A 25,445-nucleotide genomic window follows, 5' to 3' on the forward strand; every position below is an offset into this window, starting at 1 on the left:
TCCAGGACAGCTGAGGCCACACAGAGAAACCCTGTCTCGAAAAACCAAAAAAAAAAAAAAAAGAAAGAAACTAGCCAGGAACTTGTAGATGCAGGGGGAAAAACAAAAAACAAAAAAACAAAAAAAACCAACACCAGAGACAGCAATTCTACTCCTAAGTGTAGACTCAAGAGACACAAATGCTGCTCATTCCTACGCTTGTGGCGTGGCTTTATTATCAGGGGACAAAAGCAAAAAGCCACCCAGTGTCATCAACTGAACACAGAGAAATAAAATGCAGTCCAGAGACAGTGGAATATGATGCAGCCCTGAAAAGGGATAAAGCACCAACACAGATCATGGTGTAGGAGAACCTAAATAAAGCACCAATGCTGGGGGCGGGGTGAAGGGGAAAGAGTCAGAGAGAACAAAAGACTATGCACTACATGGCTCCACTCAGAGAAATGGCCAGAAGGACAAGGACAGTGACACAGGACTCCTTTGGACCCTAGTATCACACAGATCTGGAATAATGAACTATGCAGCAGATGGTACAGCTCAGTAGTGAAGGAAGAGAGAGAGAGAGACCTGGTGGCGGCACAGCAGCCCTGCCTAGCTCCCAGGTGTAGGAAGGGGCCACATAGAGCCCACCACAGGCAGCAGAGGAGCCCAGCTCCCATCTGTCCACCCTAGGTTCTCTAGGGACAAGACTGTGTCAGCGTATACCACAGATACCACAGACCTGGCCCTACAGTCTTCAGCAAGCATGCAGTGCCCAGGACTCTTGTTCACACCCCAAGGGTGCTTACACACACCCCCGACCCTGTGCCCCAACGGCCAGCTACACCTGCCACCTGTGGCTGATATGATCCAAGGCTATACCATCAGGTGCAGGTTTGAGGGGGTGAGGTGCCCTTCTGCCTCATCCAGTCCAGCAGATCCCAAGGCCGGGGCTGCTTTCCCACCCTGCTATGACACACTGGAGACGAGCAGAGCGATGATGATAACAATCATGACAGTCATGGCCACCCTTCCCACCACGGCAGGCAGCTGGGCTGAAGACATCAAGAGTCCTCCTGAGGGTTTCTGGGCCATCAGGCTCAGACAGCGGAGTGGGCAGGACTCTCATGCAGAGCCAACATGGCGAGCGGCCTTCGGGCTCCAGAGGCAGGGACAGGCTCACTGCCCAGCTGCCACTCAAGAGTTATCTGCCAGCGCCCTTATCAGGAGGTACTGCTTCCTGCCTCCCCTTGGGGACAGTGCTGGGCAGTAGATGACTTCCTCCTCCCTCCCTCCCACTCCCCCAACACCTGCTGCCCGACCCCAATCCTCCACCCCACTCCTCCCACCCCGCCCAGTCACGCCTGGCTCACCAGTTCCACCTGGGGCCCCAGGCCTTCCAGGATCCGGTGTGCGGCTTCAGCTTTCTTCTGTGGGGCAAAGAGGAGAATGGAATTAAACAAGGGCTTTGAGCAGACTGGAATCAGCATCTCGGAATGAGGGTAAAGCCCAATCTGCAGGGAGAACCCCAGACAACCCTGCAGGAGCCCCCAGTCGCTCCCAGGTTGGCCCTAGGGAGGGATCTGACCACGGCTAACCAGGCTATAGCTTCTGCCAAGCGTGGACGCCTCTGGTGTCTGCTGACCTCGGAGCCAGAGCAGAGGAAGGGGACACCAGAGCCTTCGAGGATCCCATCTGACAATAAAGTGACTATTTCTGGCCTCTATCCCCTCCCTTCACACACCAGGCCTCATTAAGGAAAACAGAGGCGTGCTGCAGAGGGCCCCACGGCTGTGGGGGGCAACCCTCAATAGGCTGGATCTCTCCTCTCAGACCAACACATGAAGACAACATTGTGCCTCTGCTGGCTGGCTGCCCAGACTGGGACCACCGGGGCCGACTCACAGGAAGCAAGGAGTGAAGGGGGGAACAGGGATTAGGATGGGGAGGTGCACAGAAGCAGAACCCTGGCAAAGCCTGAATCCTTATATCAGACAGCAGATGCTGAAGAAAACTCAGGGGTCCACTGAAGTCACCGTCATCACCTGAGAGCTATGGCACTGCAGAGCTTCCTAGGGGCAGACAATCTCAACCCACCCGGACCAGACATGGGAAGGGCTCAAGCTTGCAAGTAGAGCAGCTTCTGCCTTGTGCTAAGGTCCACTCTGAGATCTTCTGTGCAGAGCTGAGACCCTGAGACCAGCGGCCTCAGGGTGTGGTCGGGGCACAAGCTTGGTGGGGGTGGAGGAGGTGCCACTGAGCCAGTCACATCGACTCAGCGACAGTATCTTGGTGTGTGTGTGTGACAGCTCTGAGAATCAACACCAGCTTTGTGCTTAGGCAAAGGGGGTGGCACTTGACACAGCGGGGCGGGGTCACCAGGGACTGTGCTGTGCTTACACAGCTGGAGCAGAGATCTGGATCTGGGGGGAGGGGGAGGGGTTACTAGGACCCTATGCCCTGAAAGCCACACCCACTAGTGGCCAGACCCACAGCTTGTGTAAGGATGTGCTGGAGTCTGCTGTTGCTCCTTGGGAACTGGGGACACATCAAGAAATGTGGCATCCTCGGTGACTGCTGCAGACCTGCTTGCTCTCATACCACTCCCCGCCCCAACTCCCACACACCCCCCTCCCTCGCTGTCTTCTGCCACCCTAGAAGCTGAAGCTGCCCATCCCCCAGCTAAGATGGCTGGGGCCTTGCTATGCGGACCCTGCTGCTCCCAGATGCCATAGGTCCAGCCACATCCTGGCACTTCTGCCCTGCCACTGTCCCAGTTACCTGCCAGGCTCCACCCACCTTCCTCCCCAGAGAGGGCTCAACTTCCCCAAAGCCTCCAGACCACCCTCAACTGACCATTGTGTCTAGGAGCCACGGGAAGGTGACCCCAGGGACATAGCTCACCTATGTGATGAGGACACTGGGGACAAGGCAGCAGTGTCACCCAAGCCTAACTGAGTCCCTCACACCCACTCCAGGACAGGACCTCAGGGCTCTTAATGGACTTACAGCCTGACCCCAGGTCACCTCTCAGCCTGGCTCTGTCACTTCCCACAACACACTGGCAGACAGCAGACTTGGCTGTCACATACAACAGGTTCCCAAACACTATTATCTATCATCCTTATGTGAAGACAAGGCCAGCTTACTGGAGATGCTGGTACATACTCATTAGAGCTAAGCCAGCCTTGCCCAAGGGTGAGCAGGGCAGCTTGGAGGTCTAGTAGGGCAGCTTCAATCTGTGAACAAAGGTCAGAGGTCACAGGGACACACAACCAAGGCGAGCAGACCAGCTCTGGAGACCAGCCTTGACTATGAGCACAAAGGTCCAGCCCTGGAGATGAGATAGGCAGAACAAGAGGGACACCATTTTCTGATGCCCCCAGGTAGCGTGCCCAGAGAACAAGGAAGAAGTCAGGAGGTCCCTGGCATTTTGCAGGATCCACAGCCACACAGCCAGAGACCCTGGGGCCAGTGGGGCCAGCAAGTCTCAGCCACTACCACATACTGCACAATGTCCCAATGTCACAGGCAAGACCTAGCATCTAGATCAACACTCTCAGAGTGCACACACGTGTCCATGAGCCCAGGGTGTGCACACAGAGCTACACATGTGCTAAGTAGACCTAAGTGTACGGCCTATAAATGTGTGGTGACCTATGGGCCCACTCCACCCCTCTACTTGTCACATATACACACACAGCTATGTCTGTGACAAGGTGTGACAGGCAGAGCATGCTCTGAAGATCAAAGCCGTGGCCCCTCCCAACACCCAGTCCCCCTCTTGCCCATGCTAGTCCCTACTTTCCTCCCTGACTGTGACATGCCCCTCCTCTAACTGCTGCACCCGCCTGCATCTGTGATGCCCACAGAAGCCCCGGGAGGTGGAAAAGCCACTCGCTGGCCTTGAGGACAGATGTGTTCCAGATGCATGAGGCCTTGGGCTGCCTGACCACAGGAAAATTGGAGGCAAGCCCCTGTCCTGCCTCTTCGTGGGAAGGAAGGGGGATTAAAATGTAATCCTATTGATCACAGGGAATGCTAGGCTCTGCCGTTGTTCTTCAGGGAAAGCTGGGGAGCCTGCTCCAGGCTCCATGCAGGCAGAGGGACAAGCATGGGCCCTCCTACCAACTCCGAGTGAGCACCTCCTAAGGCTGTGATACAGGCCTTAGCTAGCACAAGGCCGGGGGTAGGAGGACATCAGAGTAGAGAGAAAGAGCAGAGGGACCTCCCTTAAAGAGGGACAGCAGAACAAAGAGCAAGATAAAGGCAGCCTTGGGAACAAATGTCCACCGTGGCTAAAGAGCCATACTCCTCTGACCACCTCCGCCACCGTCAAGCAAGTTCAATCTTCCTTCTGAGTCCCAGCCCCAAATCTAACCTGCTGTGCAATCTCACGCAGGTCTCCTGCCCTCTCTGAGCCCCAGTATCTTCCCTAAGCAATAAAGAACACCTACTTACATCCTAAGCTATGGAACCTGAGGCACAAGCCTTGGCTGGCCCACATTCCCCTCTGGGCTTTGGTTTCTCACTCAAAGAGAATCCAGGCAGTCAAAAGCTCAAAAGCCCAAAGCTCCTTGTGGAATCAGCCAATGAGAGAGGAGAGATGGGAACTTCCCTCCCACCCACCGGGTACCAGACTGTCACAGCTCACACAAGCTTGAGGGGACTGTGGGAGCAGAAGCCAAGGCCAAGAATCAGGCCCTGCCTGCAGCTCACGAGCCCAGTTCAAATCCCACAGTTCCCGCACCCTGGCTGCGTGACTGAGCACTCCCCGTCTCTGGGTCTGTATCTCCAGGTGTGAGATAGAAACGCCTACGATGCACACCTTCCTAGGACCAGCCAGGCAGTCACCTGCCAGTATTAATAGTGATATCACCAAGCGTGTCACTGGATCTGCTAGGCAGATATGAGGTGACAGTGCATCTCAGTGGCCAGCAGGCCCCCTCGCTCTCCTCCAGCCTGAGGCCAATGCCAACAATATGCATGGCCCATGGGCCACCCCTCCCCACCCACTCGCCAGCCTACACGGTGATAGGGAACTCATGGTTCAAGGTGACTTGCTCCCGCGGGCCGTACCCGGTTCTCGTCATAGATGATCTGGACCAGGCTGCGGTGCTTTGATTCTATGGGTGGTGGCGACACGGGCTTCTCGGGTTCGGGCGGCTTGGCGGCCTCCTCCTCCAACTGTTGCTGCGGGAAAGGGGAGAACATGAGCGGTGAAGGCCGGAAGCTGAGGCACTGTTCCCCCCACTTGCCCGTAGCCACACACAGGAAGTCAGGCTGATCGCCATTTCCTATGAGTCACCCGGAGACTCGATGCCCTGCTTGGCAGGGATCCCTGGTGGCTGGGCCTCCAGGCTCCAAGAGAAGCTACAAGCACAGAATGAAGGCCTCAACCCAGAGTGCTACACTTCTGACCCGTACACCCACACAGCCTGTTGAGAAGTTACTCAGTGTCTCTGAACTTCCTACTCCTTTCCCTGGAAACAAAGAGTCCCTAATCTTCTGAGGACTAAACCAGGAGCTACGTGGAGAGGGCTGGGAGAGGCAGAAAGGAAGAAAGACTGGTGACAGACAAAGCTTTCCACCAGCATCAGAATCACAATCATCTTCACCATCACCATGATCAACACCATCATTGCCACCATTACCACAGCCAAGACCATTACCACCATCACCATTACCACAATCAGCAACAGCACCCAATCACTACCATCAGATCATCACCACCATCACCACCCATCGCTGCCACTATCACCTTCATTACTATCATGAACACCACCATCACCATCCTACCACCATCATTACCATCCTACCACCACCATCACTGACCATCAACGTCATTACCACCATTGATATTAGCATCATCATTAAAACACCCCACCCCCGCCTCATCCCCATCACCAATGACCACTACCACCACTACCTCCATTACCATTGCATCTATCACCATCCTAACAAACACCAGCAGCAGCAGTACCACCACCACCCTCGTACCCATCACTATCACTATCACCATCCATCACATCCATTTTACCATCTCAACTTTCACCATCACCAGCATCACTAGCATCATCATCATCATCATCATCATCAACAGCAGCACATGCCTGTGTCTTCACACTGGACCCCTCATCCATCTCCTCCTATCTGGCATCCCTTCCTGCTGCTGCTGTCCGCTCTACTCCAAAGTCAGGAGCCAAGAGCAAAGAATTCAAGACTCCACGGGAAGCCAATGCCTAATGTGACCTACAGAGGGCGCCATGAGTGCGATCAGCGCACGGTCCATTCTGCGGTCCTCTCTGCTTACTATGTGCATTCCGCGAGCATGTTCGGTCACACAGGAACAGAGTTTTATGGCCAGGAATGGGGAGATGATGAGGCAGGAACAATCAGCACTGAGGCCAGATGAGCCAAGCTGCCTTGGTCCTGCAGTGACCCCTGGTGGCAGCTCTCACTGATCAGCCAAAAAAAATAAATAAAAACAAAAAACCAGGAAGCCTAAGGAGTAGAAAGGGTGAAGACCCTCCCCAGGAGTGAGAACGAAGAATATCTTGGCTACAGCCCTGACCAGACAGCACACCTCTCAGCCTGAAGTCAGACTTTTGTTCCATCGCTCAGGGTTCTAGAGTCACTGCGCCTCTCTGACCCTCAGCATCTTCCTCAGTGTGACCTGGCAGTCACCCACACTCCCATAAAGGTGACTGGAAGATCCAAAACCACACTGCACAACAGTCCTGGTGAGCACAGAGCTGTAAGGAGCCCGGCTTCACACAACCCCTCAACCACAGGCTACACAGTCAGTGATGAGCCCCACGCCAGCACAGTCGCCTGGAAGAGCAGCAGCCCTCATGAGCAGAGAGGGTGAGGGGCAGGAGAACCAGGAACAGTCACTCAAGCACACAAGAAGGCATACCACAGCCACATGGCCGAATACCACTTCTCCATGAAGAGGTTCGACTATGCCCTGTGAATCCTAAAAGTTCCTTATGCTGAGCACACAAGGCAGAGACATGAAAAGGCAAATGGATGTGAGTCCGTGTACATGAGGTGTCCAGAAAGCAGATCCACAGACTGTCACAGAGGTGACTCTGGGCTAGGAGATAGGGCATCGCTTAATAGCTCTGCGTCCATTGGGACAGCAGAGGAAGTGGAAGCCGTATGATTCGGTCTACTGCCAGTGAACTGCAGACTCTAAAATGATTCATTTACACTTGGGAATTCTAGTTTTGTGGGGATGAGGAGCGTGCGGAGAGACACAGGTCAGTGGTTATGGGTGTGTATGGACTGCTCTTGCAAAGGCCCTGGGTTGGGTTCTCAGCGCCCACGCTGGACAACTCACAACCACCTGTAACTCCACCTCTAAGGCACCTGAACACACACGTACACACCCAAACACACAAGACACACATATCAAACTTTCTAAATGTATTTAAAGGCGCCGAGCAGGCATGGTAGTGGTGCATGCCTTTAACCCCAGCACTCACAGGTCAGAAGCAAGAGGATCTCTGTGAGTTCAAGGCCAGCCTGCTAGTGAGGTTCAGGCCAGCCAAGGCCTGAAAGACCCTGTCTTTCCCCACTCCACCTCCCAAAAAAGGGGGTGCTGAGCCAAGTAGTGCTGGCGCACACCTTTAGTACCAACATTTGGGAGGCAGAGGCAGGCAGAGCTTTTTGAGTTCAAAGTCAGCCTGGTCTAAAGAGTGAGTTCTAGGACAACCAGGGCTACACAGAGAAACCCTGTCTTAAAAAAAGGGGGGGGGGGTTTTAACCCACCACAGGCTGACAAAGCACAAAGCTGGAGAGAACCAACTCCTACAAAGGGAGTATCCACATGCGCACACGCAAAAGAGTAAGTGTATTTTATTTTCTCAAAAATATTTTTATTATTACAACATATTTACATCGCATACATGTGTGTACATCTGCATATGTGCATGTGCATGAGGTTAGGGCCGTCCCCTGGACGTGGAGGTACAAGGAGTTGTAAGCTGTCAGATGTGAGTGATGGGAACTGAACCTGGGTAGTCTGCAAGAACAATACATGTCCTTAACCACCGAACCATCTCTCTCATTCATTTATTTTTATATTATTATATAATTTTATTTTTATACTTTTATATATATGTGTATGTATATATGTATGTGTGTGTATATGTGTGTGTGTGTATATATATATATATATATATATATATATATATATATATATATATATATATATATATTCTTTTTTAAGGTGACATTCAAAAAAGAAATTTAGGTTAAGAGAAAAAAAAGAAAAGGAGAAAAAGAAAACTAATAACAACAGCTCAAGTCACTTGGCCTCCAAACTTGATGAACATCCATGCATGTAACGGTGGCTCCAGCCCAGCCCCCAAGCCAGGCCTGGAGGACTGGAGATGTGAGAGCTCCACTGGTCTGGCATGGCCAATCTGACCGCACCAGGGTCCAGCCTCACTCTGGGATTCTGGGCCACCACCTTGGAAGCCCTCAGTGCCCAGCTCCCAGCTCCACATTCAGCTTCTCATGCAAGAACAACCAAAGGCTTTCTCTGCCCTGGACAGCTCATGGTGCCTCTCCCAGGAAGCCTTGGTCCCCTGAAGCTCAGGACTCTCTGTTGACAATGCAGATGTATGAGCCTGATGTGCCCGGCCCAGAGGCTTCCAGAAGCAAAACATTAAACACACACACACACACACCAGCCACCAGGAACTTGTGTGGCTCCAGGCACCTGAGGACGTGGGGCCGGTCTCCTGCCCTCCCACCCTCGCTACTCACCTGCTTCTTCTTCAGCTTGGAGATCTGCTGCTCCACCATGGTGATCTCACGGTCCACGCGGTCCATGTTCTGGATCAGCTCCTCCTTGGACAGTCGAGACGGCGCCAGCTCTAGCTCAGGGTCAGCGTGCGGGGGACTGGGAGGTGACACAGGCTCCAGCTTGCCTGCCAGGCTACGGTCCTGTGGTTGGACAGAGCAGAGAACGTGAGGACACCCAAGTTAGCCGGGCACTTGTGCTCCAGCCGTGACTTCAGGCCGCAGCACACCAGCTTCATACCCTGAGCATCCCCAGGATGGCACTGCCACGCATGGATCCTGCCTGGTCACAGCCACTCTTCCCATGGCTGTGTTCTCTGAAGACAAAATCCAGGAGGCCGCCAGGCAGTAATGACAGTCCTTACTGCCTCCTTCTGGCTACACCTCTATTTCCTGGGAACAGAAATAAGACTCCCACAGTGACCCCAGCCTGATAGCTCAGCCACATATGCCCGCCACATGTGCGTGATGGCCTATGCCCGTGATGGCCTATGCAAGCAGGCTGCAGACCCTGAACTGGAGCAGTCAGCTTTTCAAAAAACACACCTGTCACAACACACAGGAGCCATGGGGTCACTGGGCCTCTCTTTCTTCTGTTTTTGCAGAGCGAAGAGATGGAACCCTTATGCCTGCTAAGTGAGCGCTCCACCACAGATCTATTGCCCAAGCCATTTGTTACTTTCAACCTTTTAAAGATTTATGAGTGTTTTGCCTACACATATGTATCTGCACCAAATGAATACCTAGTCCCTTTAGAGGTCAAAAGAGCAGGGTCAAGAAGCCCTGGAACTGGGGTTACGACAGTTGCAAGGCAAGTGGACGCTGGGACCCAGACCTATGTCTTCTGTAAGTGATCCTGGTGGCAAGCCATCTCTCCCTATGTTGCCCAGGGTCTCCTTGACAGGTCCTCCTGTCTCAGTCTCCCACATACCGGGATGACAGTTCTGCACCACTACACAGGGCTCTTTCTCATGGATGGGCATTTGTCAGCTTCAGCAGGCTGCTATGCCCTGAGGCTGCCTGTACATCTCCCACATGGCCCGGCACCTGGCTGCTTCATGGTTCTCTCTGTTCTCTAGTCAGGGACCACCCAGGCTGCACTGGGATGCTCCGGCAACAAAGAGGTTAGGAAAACAACCCAGTTCTCATCTAGATAGCCCTGGGCTCCAATCCCAGCCCCACTCTGCAACACCCAGTTCCGTGACCACAGATGGTACTTGGAGGTGCTGCCTGCCTCAGTATCCCTATCTTTACAATGGGAGGTAGGGGTGAGAGGAGACAGGAATAGTCTCACCTCCACAGTGGCTTGTGAGCCTAGGTGCATCCAAAACATCTGACACACCGTTATCACTGAATAGCACTGTCAAGGAAGGTCTGTCCCTACCCTGGTCCCTGGCTAGGTCAGCCCCACCCTGCTCCCTCTGGGCCAAGACAGCAGCTGCTGGCAGCCATGGCCAGGCAGAGTCGGCGGCTGCTCCCCACCCCCACACAGCTGCACTCTAAGGACACAGGATGCTTTATTCCTAGGAACAACTGCAGCCTGGGCAGCCAGGTGCCCCCACCTACCCCCACCCCCATCACTCTTGCCACTAGTGCCACTAGAAGAGCCCACAACTTCCACTTGTCCCCTTCGCTCTCCCTGTCTACTCTCAGCCCAGTACTTTGCCCCGGCTTCATGCTATCATCTAAACCATAGGTGCTACACTGGGGACTCCAGGCTCTCCTCCCAACAGAATCCCCCAGGAAACTCTCAGTATCCATCTCCAAACAGAAGGTGGCACTGAGGAAAAACCCCTGAGCCCAAAGATCATATTGTCCCTTCTGCTCTGCTCCCCAAAAGCAGAAAAGGGAGAAACGGATTTGGAATAAGGGTGTCAGCAGTGGGACCGGGCAACCTGAAACCATGGACCAGACTTCTTACAGTCCAGGATGGGCTCCAAAACCATGTCACCTACAGAAGGCTCCGTCTCCAAGTCTGGGACAGCAAAGAAAATGCAGCTGGCAACACCAGCCACTCCATGTGGCTGAGCCCCACTTCCTGGACCAGCTAGATCAGGCTGTCTTTCATGGTGCTTCATCCTCAGGACCACGCATATGACCCACCCGAGCCAGAACCCCCACAGTGTACAAACATACAGCAGGTCCCCTTTCTGATGCACATGCTCCCACATAGTAAGACACAAGAAGAACAAAGGCAGTGAAACACAATCACAGAAACATCCAGACAGGGGGAATCCACCCACAACAGACTGCAGGGCTGGGGGGAGCCAGACAAACGGCTCCCTCACAGATGGAGGAACACTTTCCAGGGGGATGAAACCCTGACTCCTGACTGTCCTGCTACTGGCTTCATAGATAGCGAGCCAATGGCAGGAGAGATGGCGTCTGGCATGCCAAGATACACTGGGGACACCTGACAGGCTAGCCTCTAAGTGGCAGGTGACTTTGCTTGCAGATGACCCCCTCCTTCTATAGGTCCCAAGCCTGAGGACAGACAAACCCTAAGCCCAACCAGAAACCAGGCAGTAATTTAGTTCTCTCCTTAGACTCTCTTAGCCAGTCAGATACTTGTCTGTCCATCTGTCAGTCAGTCAGTCAGGTTCTCCCCCAGTCAGTCAGTCAGTCAGTCAGTCAGTCAGTCAGTCAGTCAGTCAGTCAGGCTCTCCTCAGTCTCAGTCAGTAAATCAGGTTCTCTCTCAGTCAGTCAGTCAGTCAAACAGTCAGTCAGTCAGGTTCTCCTCCAATCCAGTCAGTCAGTCAGCTAGACAATTCATTCCAGCTAACTAGTCAGACTCCACTGAGTCAGTCACTTTCTGCAGTCCTGTGCCTAGGCAGAAAGCTCCAAGGCAGCAGTAAGAAATGCTCCATTTCTGACATAAAGACCTGTCACAAAAGGCCTGGGAATGGGAACCAAGGCTGAGCTCTTCCAGTTCCTGTAGAGGCCTGTGGCCAGCAGCCACAGCGGCAGCTTCCAGGCCAGAGCTAGAGGAATGGCAGAAGTGGCTGGATCAGCAGAGCCAAGGATTGGGGACCTGTGAGGGGTAGAGGTGGGGGGTTCCCAGAGTCACACATGCTGTCTTTCAAGCACTCCAAGAAGCAGCATGGGCCATGGTGATGTCGGCCACCAGGGCTGAGCTCAGCCAGAAGCCACCAAACCTGGATTTCATTATAGGCACCAGAGTTCAGGGGCTGTGCTTAAGCTGCTGTCCCAGGCCCCAACTGCCCAAGAACCTTTCAAGAGAAGTCCCCCAAAAACAAATGAACAGCCAAGGCACTGGGCAGCCCGAGCAGGAGGGTACTGCCAAATGTTGGGGGGGGGGGGGGCAGAAACTTTCCTGCTCCTGCCTCCAGTTGGACTCCTCACAACCCACGGTTGCTCAGTTGCTCAGAGCTGTATGCATTCCCTCCTCACCCACCCAGTCCCCCTGGAGCCTGGCTCCAGCCCAGACGGGGCCCAGGCAGGGGAGAAAGGGACAGATGGTGGGAAGGCGAGAGGCTGAGACAGTGAGGGACAGACAGTCAGAAACAGAGCCATACAATCCAGCAGAAACAGAATGAGAGACAGAGAAACAAGGCAGAGACCCTAAAGGGGTGTGTGTGTGTGTGTGTGTGTGTGTGTGTGTGTGTGTGCTGCTTGTCAACTTGATATAAGTTATAGCCATCTGAGGAAAGAGCCTGGACAGAGGAAATGCCTCTCCAAAAGATCAGAATGTCAGCAAGCCTGTGGAGCATTTTCTTAACTGGGGATTGATGGGGGAGGGTCTAGAGCATTTGTGGGTGGAGCCATCCCTGGACTGGTGGTCCTGGGTCCTATAAGAAAGCAAGCTGAGCAAGCCATGGTGAGAAAGCCAGTAAACAGCATCCCTCCATGGCCTTTGCATCAGCTCCTGCCTCCAGCTTCCTGCCCTGTTTGTTCCTGTGCTGACTCCTTTGATGATGAACAGTGATTAGACACATAAGCCAAATAAAATAAACCCAAATTTCCTCTCCAAGTTATTTTGGTCATGGTGGTTTATCACAGCAAACGTAACCCCAACTATCACAGATATTGGTATGAGAATTCTGCGACGGTGCTGTGACAGACCTGACCGTGTTGTTGTTGTTGTTGTTGTTGTTGTTTTGGTGGTGAGGGTGGGAGGGATTTTGGAAGGATTTCAGAACTCTGGACAAGAAAACCCATCGAGTGTTTAAAAGTTCAGTGAGTTATTCTGTGGAAATATGGAAGAAAACAACACTGAGAAATGCCAATGACGGAGGTCTGGCGTTCTGGAAGGAATTCTGAGTGCTACATTAAGTCTATCGGGGCTATTACGTATTTGCTATTTTGAATTAAGACTGTGGTGTCTGTTTAGCCGGGACTGAAGAGTCAGCCATGATTTAACAAGAGACCAGCGCCACTAAAGGGCAACCTTTGCTTTACTGGGACAATTGATGCTGGTCACCTGGAGGTAAGAAAGGCATCAGTGGTGACTAAGAACAGAGCTGCATCACTAAGAGGAAATCTTCTAACGAGTGTTTCCTGAGACCCAGTTCACAGCCGCTAGTTATGGTCCAGAGGCAGCCAGCGCTGTACCTTGCTCTCAAGCCAAACTTGGAAAGGTAAGAGTCACCCAGGTCGTACTGGTTTTAAAGACATGAAGTGGTCATGAAGGCGGGAAGCTGGGGTTAGGCACTGTGAGAGGAGAGGTCATTGGTGAAGGTGCAGCCTCAGTGGCAGCGGAAGGGCCGGGACTGAAGGGTTCATGCAGAGAAGCTGAGACTTGGTACCATGAAGTGAGCTCAGGAGAGGCTACTGGTGAAGAGTGCGGCCCAGCGGCAGCAGAAGACCCCAGCGTTTTGGAAATGCCAGTACCATGGGTTAACCCCACAAACAGCAGCAGCAGGGAGTGGAGCCTGCCAGAGCTGAGAAGACAGGCCCTTCCTCAGAGGAGCCCAGAGTAGATCCCACACTCTGAGTTGGCTTTTTCTTTCATCTGACTGTGACTGTGCCCTCTTGAAAGAAATTATTTAACTCATTTTTTTATTTTACATGAGCCCACAGTTGAGAAACTTTAAACTTAAAAAAAAATGAAATTTGAGTTTTATAGAGATTTTGAATTTTAAAAGACTGATATACTTTTTTTTTTTAAAGATTTATTTATTTTATGTATGTGAGTACATTGTAGCTGTCTTCAGACACACCAGAAGAGGGCATTGGATCTAATTACTGATGGTTGTGAGCCACCATGTGGTTGCTGGGAATTGAACTCAGGACCTCTAGAAGAGCAGACAGTGCGCTCTTAACCACTGAGCCATCTCTCCAGCTCAAGACTGATATTTTAAGAGGATTAATGTGTAATCTTGGGGAAGAACAAGAAAAGAAAGGTTATGGCTGAACAGTGATGTGCTTATGTCAAGTTGACAAGGGATCAGTTGGGCTGGCTAACTTTTTTTTTTTGGTTTTCCGAGACAGGGTTTCTCGAACTCAGAAATCTGCCTGCTTCTGCCTCCCGAGTGCTGGGATTAAAGGCGTGCGCCACCACCGCCCGGCTGGCTAACTTTATTATCCACCAACTTAAGCTATAGTTATCTGAGAAGAGAGAACCTCAATTGAAAAAAATGCTTCCGTAAGATAGAGCTGTAGGCAAGCCTTGTGTGTCTAGCTCTTTCTTAATTAGTGATGCTGGGGGAGGACCCAGCCAGAAAGCAACATTCATCCATGGCCTCTGCATCAGCTCCTGCCTCCAAGTTCCTGCCCTGTTTGAGTTCCTGTCCTGACTTCCTTCCTTAATGAACGGTGATATGGACCAAAATACCAGATGAACCCTTTCCTCCCCAAGTTGCCTTTGGTCATGGCGTTTCATCACAGCAATGGCAATCCCTAACTAATACACGGTGCCAGGAACACCTGAGCCCCAGGTGGCTTCAGTGGTGACTTCGAGGACAAAACCCTCAGCAGAGCCACAGGCTAGATAGATCTGGGGCTCTCTGGCAAGCGGCTAGTGACAGCAGAGGCTGACAGATTCCTACAGAGATACAAAACCCAGAACAGAGCTGGTCCTGAGACACCCACCCATCTACTACCCACGGATGAAGGCTTACCACGCACAGCCTCTCCTGCCTTCTAAGAAGCAGGGAAAGAAGCTCAGGATAGCAGGGGATCCAGGGCAGGGAAGAGCCTCCCGAAGGAGTTGCCTACCTGAACCCCACCCCCCTACTTTTAGCTCTCAACCAAAGCTCCAAACAGGGATGTCCTTGGTTGCCTCCACGGTTCTGGGAAGACCTTAGCATGACAGACTGTGAGGTGTATACTTGGTATTAGCCCATCATCCTTGTGGCCTTCCTGGTTATGCCTCCTCATTGCTGCCCACCCCATACTGGCCCCCACCTAGCCTGCAGACATTTGACTCATCCTCTTGCAGTACAGGCTGGAGGAAAACCCCACCCCACTGTCTTGAGTGGTCACTCTCCCATCTCAAGCCTGGTCCCTAGTTCCCCAGACAGTGAACAGATGTCACGCTCAGCTTCCTGACAGAATTAAGGCATGGCAGTCACCTAGTCTGAACGCGCAGAGATAGTTGTCCCCAGCCAGCCAGGAAATGACCATCCTGGTGCACCAGTCACAGGACCCAGGAGTGGGGCAGGGGATAGATGGACAGCACAAATGAATGGACAGACAGATGAGGCCAGATGGATGGATGGGGAAGCTGTTAGGAGGTTTATGGCAACCAAGCAGGGAAGATAGATGGTGACTGGAATGGGCAGCTGGGGGGAGAGGTGGAGACAAAGATAACTGGAGCTAGAAGAAGACAATGCAGAGAGATGGTAGGAGAGGGGAGGAGGGAGAAGGGACGAGTACAGGGCAAAAGGGATGATGGGGAGAAAGGAGTAACACTTGAGCAAGAAGGTGATACCGGAGACCAGAAGACAGAGGGAACAGATCACCCAGCAGTGCAGGAGGACAGCCCAGTGGCCACACCTGGGCCAAGTCCAGACCCAGCGTGGTCAGCAGGGTACCCTGCCAAGACTTCACGACATCCCACCAGCCAGCCTTGGGTACCCACTGCCATCAGTCCAGCAAGCGTCTGAGGGAACAGAGGACAACCAGGTGCATACCAGCAGTCTCAGGGCCTAGGGGTGGGGCCAGGCCAGGTTTAAGAGGCCACAAAGATACACGGGGGACTGGTGGTATGGAGAGATGACATCAGTGCCCCATCACACCAGACCTGATGGCCAAACACTTGAAAAGGAGCTAGACTTTCATGCCTGAGCAAGGAAGTTTAGGACCAAAGACGTCTCCACATGACCCAGCGGTGAAGGGAGAGTGGCAGGGAAGATGAGAGGTCACTGCCACAGTCCAGGTGAGTGACGGTGGCCTGGGGCAACTGAGGCCGACCCAGGGTAGGCAGTGGCTAGGCCAGGCGTCTACAGGACAGCATATGGGTGCTGGCTCATGGGCTAAGTGGGTAGAAGAGAAAGGGGGAGGGGTCCTGGAGCAGTAGAGGAGAGTGAGCTGCCAGACAGAGCTGGGTGACGTGTCACTCTGGAACTGACCTATTTCCCAGGGATCGTCTGGGACAGGGAATGAGGATACCCCAATCAATGTCCAGGAAACAAGGCCGTATTGTCCCCTGATATCCTGGCGCCAGCCTTAGGTCACCTGTCTGACAGAGGTGAACAGACTGCACTGGGAATGGGCTGGACTCCTATAACTCTAACACGCCAAGAACATTCCAGAACTCATGCCAACATCTTTACTCTCCTATGGAGACCAGAGTCTGGTCTTGTCACCTGGTCCAGCCTGAAGGTGTGTATTCAAGGCTCACAGCCAAACCCTCTTTCCAGATAGCCTGGGTCACTTAAGGTCGGTCTGCTACTGACTAACAAGGAGCAAGCTGGGCTCAGAGAGGCCCGAGCCTGGGACAGCACAGCTGGAACAAAGGGAGAGCTAGAGAACAGACCGAAGGCTTAGAGCAAGCCTGGCTCGGAGTCCTACCTAGCCTGTCATCAGAGCTGTGCAGAACTATATGCAAGGCTTTGATGTCAAGGCCTGCCCAGACTACAGAGTACATTCAAGGCCAGCCTGATCAATTTAGCAAGACCCTATTTAGGGGAAAAAAGTAATATGTGTGTACACACACACACACACACACATACATACATACATACATACACACATACATATATTAAAAGAGGTCTAAAGATACAGCTTGGTGGCAGAGGACTGTCCTAGGGTAGACAAGGCCCCTAGTTCATTCTCTAGTACACCAGGGTGTGTGAACACATGGGACTAATCCAAGACAAGGCAAATGATAGCCTCCGTGGAAACAGGGCTTGGCCTGACACTGCTCTGGGGCTCCTCAGGCCTACATGGCTACAGACATAGACCCATCCAGCCTACCTGGCACCCAAGGAGCCTCTCAGACCTGGGCAGCAGCAGATCTGTCTGTCAGTCTTCCTGAGGCCCTCAACTCTAGACTCTGACATGCCAGGCACCGTGCCATCCATTCTGTCTCATCTGAAGGGACTCTAGGATCGCCTTCCTGAACACTTGCTCAAACATGGGGCTGCCCTGGTTGTGCAGTCTGCTACATGAAGCCTGAGGAGTTGCAAGCCACTGTTCCACACAAGCTGTCACCTGTACAGCCCAGCCCCACCCCCACTCCAAGGCTTTGCAGGACACCCTTACTCTGCACTTCCCAGTCACACCAGCCAGTGATAACAGCCACACACTACGTCCCGCCACAGGGTCTGTACACTCCCTGCCACCTAGAGATACCTTTCCACTTCTTTCCATCACCCACGCCCTCTCTCCTTACCTGGTGGCAGTTCCAGTGCTCAGTCCCACCCTCATACCCACGCCAGAGCTGCCCTCCCTCCTTCCATCCAGCCTTTCCCTGCCTCTGCCCCCAGGCCCTTTCCTGCCCATAGCAGCAGTGGCAGCAGCAGCAATAAATAGAGCCCACGGGCCTGGCTGGGGTATACCTTGGTAAGGTCTTCAGACCCACTTGGCTGCCCAGTGGCCAGCAGGGGTGACGGGCGCAGCAGGGTATCGGGTAGTAGCTCCAGGCGCGGGCGCTTGCTCTCGGTGAATTCTATGTCGGGCTTGCCCAGCTCAGGCAGGAACGTGCGGGACTCAGGGCGCAGGTGGAGCTCCTGAGACCTGTGAGAGGCCAGGGACGCACATCACATAGGAGACAGAAGCTTGGGACCAAGACTCCAGGTGTCCACCTAGCCAGGTTCTCATGAGGAGCCTTGTTAGAAGGTTCCTCTGTCTTCCCCGACAGGAGGGGACATGCTTCTGTCTCATGAGGCCTTGTTGTGACTACCCAGCCTGAACCACTCATTGCAGCCTGAAGACCCCACAGACCCTCTTGAGCTAACCAGAAATGCAAACCGTAAGCCCATTGCACTGCTACTGACCAAGACTCTACATTTTAACAAACCCCTGGGGGTTTTAAAGTACAGGCTTGAGAAACACCCTGAGGTGTATGCACAGAACAGCATACACAACACTATTCCTTCTCACCCTCCCTGGGCAGACATCACTAGCTGATCACAGCACTCCTGCTGTTAAACCTGATCTAGCCAGCAGGCAGAGAGGTGTGAGCCTTCTGCTCTTAACCATTCTCCTCAACCTTGGGTAGATGGTCATAGCTGCCTCCTCTGCCTACAAGTCCCTGCTCCTGGGAAAGCACGGCCTTGTCATGGCCCTAGGATGCCACCAGAAATAAGTGACACTAGGAAGGGCTAAAGTCTGGACCCCTGCAGCTTTACCCACCAAAAAGCCTCGGTATCTACCTCAGAGACACCACAGCCTAGACTAAGACATCACAACTTCTCCTCACCGTTCACTCCCAGGCTGGAACTCTGACAGCAGTGAAGGCCGCCTCCTCTGTGGCTGGATGATGGAACCGGGTGACAGGTGTGAGGTGTAGTCACGGGGATGGTGTTGGTACTCGAGCAGCCCCACGTCCTGTAGAAGAAAGGGAACAGTGAGCAAGCGCAGGAACAATGACAACTTCCTTGCCACCCTGCACCAAGAGGCTCAGATGGGTTCCCAGCCTACATCCTCAAGCTACAATTGCCACCACCATGTTTCCACCATGCTTAGAGCCCTGTCTAGCTACAAGATCCTGCTGGGGGTAGAAGAGCATAATAAACCACAATACTGGACTCTACACCTCCACACGGGCTTCTCTGGGACCTGTGGTGTTCCTGTATTGCCTCACTCTCCAGCTAGTGCACCTGAAAGGGCAGTGGGTCTAAGCACAAGCCCCCTAAGGCTACAGGCTAGAGGGTCGGCTTGCCTATCCCACCTTCACCGCCGCCCACACCACCCAGCTGCAGGTTTTGAGAGAACGGATCACCTCTCCCAGGCCCTGTCTACAGACACGGGGCTGGGAGCTGCCCTCGCAGGGCACTGCTGAGCATGGAGTGGCCCACGGAGCAGAAATGTATCCGCCTTCAATAGAGACCCAAGTATTCTTGGACAGGTATCCCGGTGAAGAGTCAGGCTCAGACAGGAAAGGGGGGTGGGAGTGGGCACTATGTAGCCAGGGCAGATGGAGCTATGTAAACGCAGGTCCCAGCCAAGCAGCTGTTCAGGTGCCCCCCCACCATGAGAAAAACAGCTAGCTTCATTTATGAAGTGTGGGAAGGGGGAGAGGCAGAGGCAGGCTACACCCTCCCCCTTTGAACAACGATGTGATTACTGATCACACCTGGGTCGTCACGGTCCATAAAGGAGACCTCAACCTTAGCCTACCCTTGCAGCAAGAGTGCCGGGGAGTCAACATAGGTGATAAATTCCCCAACCTTGAAGTCTCATTGCGGTACCGGGTGCCCTCACTGCCCACTACATCCTCAGCCTTAACCTGGATCCCACAAACCCCTGCATAAAGCCTTCTTACATTTTTCACCAGGGCCAAGATCACTTTATCGCTGGGGGAAAATGAGGGAAGTGGGAGAGGAGAGAGTCAGTGTGCACACCATCTCTAATAAGAAAACCAAGACAGGTTTCCACCTTGTGCCAGACCAATCAATCTGTTCTGTCAGCCTGGATGCTTGCTTACATGCACGGCAATCGATTAGTAATGTCTGACTCGGGTATGGCTGTGGGCAGCATGAACTATATAGGTCACTTAGTTTTCCTTTGGCATATTTTCCTCTCCTTTTTAGCCCTTTTTATTTTGTTGTAGATTTCATTTTATCTTTAATTATGTGTCTGTGTGTATGTCTTATGTGTGCAGTGCCCACGTAAGCCAGAGAGAACATGAGGACATTGGATCCCCTGGAGTCAGAAGCAGCTGTGCATTATGAGTGCTTGACACCAAGCTCAGATCCTCTGAAAGAGCAGCACAGGCTCTTAACTGAGCAGAGGCCTCTCTCCAGCCCCGGGCTCTGTGTCTTAATGCAGTTCTCACTGCAAAGAATCAATGGTAGCAGTCATATGTGCTGAGGGGGTGGGGGTGGGGGGCAGCCAGGATCCTGACCCTAGACGGCGAGCAACTGGAAAACCTCAGAGACCAAACTGCAAGGGAAGGAGCGGGCAATCAAGACTTTGTAAAAGAGGACCCAGGAGAAGGACAAGGATACCAGGATGGCCCTGCAAGGATGACATCAAGAGAAATGATCCCATAGTCAGGTCGCCGCAACCAAGCCCTCTGCACAAGCTGACTAATGTGACAACCCCCCCCACACACACACACACACAAAAAGCAGCTCCAGCAGGAGGATATCATGGACGATCTGAACATCAAGAGAATGAGGAGCAAGAACAGCTCTTCCTGGTCACACAGCAAGAATTGTACAGGTGAGGCTCAATCGGCCCCTCCACAGGGAACGGAGACAGTCACACGACACGGGCTTCCAGCCTGCCCTGTGGCTGATTATAACACCTGACTCAGGGGTAGAGGCCCACCCCAGCCCCTGGATATTTCCACTACAAACAGAACAAGTGGGGAGCCCCAAGAAACAAAGAAACACTGTACCCCAGCACGAGTCTAAGACGTAAAGAGCCACACAAGATCATATGGAGGCGGAGTTCAGCCGACCCCTCCCCTGTGAACCCCAGAGTCACAGTCACCCCTGAACAGTATGTTCATTCCAACAGAGCCTCAGGTCAGGGCTTTCCGGGGCGCTGCGCATCCAGACACCAAGCACTCACTGTCCATCTTCTCGGGTCCCAGCTCCACCATCAGTATTTGTCTCTCCACTTAAATATGGCCTCCTCTAGCCCCATCTTTGTTCCACTGTACCCCAAGAGAATATCGGCTTCCCCAGAGAGGGGACATCTCTGCCTTCACAGCTCGGTCCCCAAGGCCGGGAAACTGGCATGTGACAAACCTAATCTGCATTTGTTGAGCAAATGGACGAGTGAATCCACTAATGAGTGGATGAATGAGCAAACAGGTCATTGACTGAGCCAGAGAGTTAAATGAATGGACGGACAGACAGATGAGGACCCTAAGACAGTATACAGCAGGTGGGCGCAGGACCCCACGATGTGCCCACACACCCAGGACATCAGCCCCAGCCAGCATCCAGTGCCATTAGACAGGAGCAGGCTGAGCCCTGGGTGGCAGAGCAGAGTTTGTGACCAACTGGACACCAGCCCACAGGTCCATCCCACAACCAAGAGTCAGCCAGCTAGGCCCAAGGCCAAGGTTAGGCACAGGCAACTTTGTTAGGCGTCCCTGACACACACCTTGCCAGGCACTGACCTGCGGGTACGTGGCTCCTGCACCCCACTGCCAGCAGCATGCAGGCAGGGGAGGGAGACACACCGGAGGGTCTGGGGAGCGAAGACTGGTGCTGACAGGCAGCATGTTACCCCTGGTGACACGAGGACATTGACAGCCTGGTGCTGTAGGGGGGGGGGGGTCTCTATACTTGCCATCCCTATTGTCACATCACACAAAAACCGGCTCACGTCTCAAGTGATCACGTCACGATGTCACCTCAGCAGAACCCCAGCCATTTGATAAGCTGCTCACTTGACTGAGAGGGCGGAGCTTCTGGGAAGATAGACCTGCTAGAGTATGAAGTGGCCCAGACCCTAGGAGCTGGTGAGATGGCTCGGCGGATTAAGACAGCTCTTCCGAAGGTCTGGAGTTCAAATCCCAGCAACCACGTGGTGGCTCACAACCACAAGTAATGAGATCTGACGCCCACTTCTGGCAAGTCTGAAGACAGCTCATATAATAATAAATAAATCTTTAAAAAAAAAAAAAAAGTGGCCCATCATGTTCCCCAGGCCCAGGACACCACAGGCTGAGCTGGTCCTCTCTGCTTATCCTTGGGCTACAGGAAAGAGATGGGGTATAGTGGGGGTGGGGGGACTGGGAAGGGTCTTGGGGAAGTCTGGGGAAATGAGGGTGGGCTGAGAGGGCAGGCTGCAGGAAGGTCGGGGCTATTGGAAGAGCCTGGGGGAGAGGGTGGAGGAGGGGCTGTGGGGCAGGGTTGGGGCGGGGTTATGGGGAAGGCTGAAAAGAACCAGGGGCTCCATATGCCAGGCTTCACCAAGCCAGCACAGAAAAGTAATGAGGCCTCAACAGACTCCCAAAGAGAAACCTCCACAGACCCTGGGGATGAATAGAGGCCAAAGAGCAAGCAAGTCCCCACCAGGGGACAGACATGTTCCAAACTGTAAGCTATCCCATCAGGCCACAGGATCAGTAACTACTGGGTCTGGGCCAGCAGCATCCTGCGTCACCAATGACCCAGCAGGAGAGTGGGCGGTGCCTAGGGTCAGCCAGTGACCCCAAATACTGGGGAGAGGACACAAATGGGGCAAAGATCAAGAATTCAGGAACGAGGGAAGGACACACAGCAGCCAGAGGCTGGGTGGATGAGCAATATGAATGAAGGGGAAGAAGCCATAGACATCTGCCTGGGGGGACTGGGATAGGGAAGGGGAGGAGGGGAGGGGAGGGCAAAAAGATGATAGAACCCCAGGCAGGGACCATCAGGAAATGGCTTTAACAGTCACCAAGTTATGGTGACTGCAGATAGCCACATGGGGACATGCATAGGCCTTCTTGTGGGTGTTGCTGTCATCCCTGCTTTATAGGTGACAGAACTGAGAGGCCCTCCAACAGTAAATGGCCCGTCTCCGCCAGTCTGGAGAGTAGATGTCCTTGCTGCTGGCTTGGTTGTCACCCAGTGCATCATGGTTGCTGTGTGGTGGTGTAAAGGCTGGGAGCTAGGGAATATAGAACCCCAACACTGGCTGCCCCAGGCCAATGGTAGGGCCTGTCTTCTCCCTCCAGGTCTCAGCTGCTCCACACACTGAGAGTATACAGCTGGGTACCCTAAGGTCAGGCTCTGGGGCTCATGAGAAAGCACTCTTGACTCACAAGTAGAAACACGTCCCACACAGAAATGGACCATGCTACCCAGGAGAGACAGACACAAGCCTAGACATACATTCTCTCCTGCTCACACGCACGCACGTGCACTCCCATCCAGCTGTGGCTGCTCCATCTCACATCACACCCCTTCACTCCACAACCCAGAAAGAGTATACAACAGGCAACAATAAAAACCCAGTCTGCTCGCTCTAGCAGTACGAGATGAGCAAGAACAGAACCCTGGCAGAGGTGGACACTGCTCTGGGGCTCAGAGTCTTACAGAGAAATAGGCACAAAGATCTTGAGGGTTAGGAAGAAGTGCGACCTCAGTCTCCCTCCCCAAAAGCTCCCCAGTCCCAAACATGGCGGAAATGGGTGGGTGGGGGGAGGGGACACCATGGGTGCTCTATTGTACTTGCCAAGTCCACAAGATATAAGCAGCGTGTCCACACAGCCTAGCCTCAGCCTCCACCTTCCCACACTAAAATAAGACTTGCTATGTAGCCAGCTAGGCTGGTCTCAAAATCGAAACCCTCCTGCCTTCACCACTTCAATCCTGGGATTACCGGCCTCCATCACCACACCTGGCTGCCACCAGTGTCCCCACTGAGACCAAATCAGCACTGGCCGCAGTGGCCTGGCTTCAGAAGATGCACTGCAATAGCGGAAGTGGTACTGAGCAGACATGCCCCTTACCGTGTGGGGCCGGGCTATCTGCACCGGGTAGGAGATGCCATGGGGTGGGTAGCGGGGCTCAGCAGCCCGCCATGTCTGTGCCACAGGCTGTGTGGATCCTGACATGGTGGTAGGGTCCAGGTAGGCTTTGGAGCCCAATACACTCTTGACCACACCTAGGACTAAGGGCTGGTCTCGGTCATCTGCTGGCAGGTGACCTCGTCACAGGTGCCTGTGGAGAGAAGAGAAAAAAAACAAATTGAACAGGAGGCAGCTGGTCCACAGCCACTGCGGCCTAGTCCTTCCTCCTGCCTCAGCCTCCGCTCAAGGACAGCCCAATGCCAAAGCACTGTGCCTAGCCTCCACAAGCCATCTCCCTACTCAACAGGCCTCAACCAGCAGGCTTGGGAGCCTCGGCGTGGACACCGTACCCACAGCCATCCGCAAGGCTCCCACACCCACCTTGGTCGGCCAGTTCATCCCATAGCTGGGACTTTCCAGATCTCCAGGGCAAAGTTCTTCAAAAGCCCCTGGCAGCTCCAGTTCACAGCTGCTGGGCCTGTCCCTGGGCTGTGTGCTAGCAGAGTGGTACATGGCAGTGACCCTCTATGGGTCACAGAGCGACACAGTTGCTAAAGCAAGGCTGCCTGGCTGCTCTTTCGTCCTCAGCTAGAGACCGATTCATGATATGGAAAGGACACAGAGGAGACTGGCCTGCTGCCACTGGGAGTCGGGGAACAGGATGCCTAGGGCCACACTAGGGACGGCCTGAACCAGACACAAGCATCCTGGACAACAAATCCATCCTGGGCAACAAAACAGGTCCAGGATAGATAAAGGCCACCTTCCAGGCAGGAACCTCCATGACTAATATAAGACAAGCTACAACAATAGTCAGTGCTCTCAAGAATGGGAACAGAGAGACTGCAGGAGCCAGGGAGGCCCCAGCGGGAAGTCTGAGACAGCCCTATGGTCCTTTTTCTCTTTCCTGAAAGGCCCTCCCTTTCCACATTACACCCAGAGCTGAGGCTGGAGCTGTATCCCAAGCAATGGTACATGAGGATGAGGAGGCTGGTCAGACCCCTAGCTCCTGTAATTTAACCCCAGCCCTTCCTCTTGGGCTAACTGGTAACAATTGTCCTCCAAGCAAGCCACAGATGGCCTGTGACATATCTTATGCAGGGAAATGAAGCAGGGAGAGGAGAAGACTACAGATCCAATCCCTTCCTAAGCTGGAGGTCCTGACTATATGCGTTCGGTCCCTACTTAACCTACCAGTGTGCACCTGACATTCCATCCCAGGCCCCAAGAAGGGCCATGTGACCAGGCATGGCCAATAAGACGGTCAGGAAGGGGAGGTGGTGACTGGCTGAGGTATGAGCAGGTAAGTCAACCTGAGAACGCAGTGGACAGCCACCCCTGAGCACTCTGCACAAGCGTGGCTTTGCTCTGATGGCCCTGACTGGCTTTTTGTTACTTGTTACCAAGAACTCTGGCTCACACAGAACCTATCATCAAAAGGACATGTCACATGACACTTATGAACACAAGAACACTGGACCAAGAACCATGCCAAGAACCACAGCTTCAGGGAGTACGGTCCCCTTCTCAGAAACTTAGCTGTCTCATTTCCAACATATAGGT

General features: G+C 53.3%; 1 protein-coding gene across 9 annotated transcripts in view; it reads right to left on the reverse strand.

Moving 5' to 3' along the window:
• The window catches only part of Ncor2 (nuclear receptor corepressor 2), a 162,858-nt gene that overhangs the window by 84,346 nt on the left and 53,067 nt on the right, over positions 1–25,445 (reverse strand). For all 9 annotated transcript variants that reach the window (XM_029477776.1, XM_029477777.1, XM_029477773.1 and 6 more), the window contains exons 2-7: positions 23,823–24,033; positions 18,621–18,748; positions 17,758–17,935; positions 8,758–8,937; positions 5,059–5,172; positions 1,353–1,409 (exon numbers count right to left, since the gene is read on the reverse strand). In XM_029477776.1, coding sequence (XP_029333636.1) covers positions 1,353–1,409; positions 5,059–5,172; positions 8,758–8,937; positions 17,758–17,935; positions 18,621–18,748; positions 23,823–23,927 — 762 coding nt within the window. In that variant the 5' untranslated portion in view covers positions 23,928–24,033. The remainder of the gene's footprint in view (positions 1–1,352; positions 1,410–5,058; positions 5,173–8,757; positions 8,938–17,757; positions 17,936–18,620; positions 18,749–23,822; positions 24,034–25,445) is intronic.

Source organism: Mus caroli, chromosome 5, assembly GCF_900094665.2.
Source record: "Mus caroli chromosome 5, CAROLI_EIJ_v1.1, whole genome shotgun sequence".
NCBI lineage: Eukaryota > Metazoa > Chordata > Mammalia > Rodentia > Muridae > Mus > Mus caroli.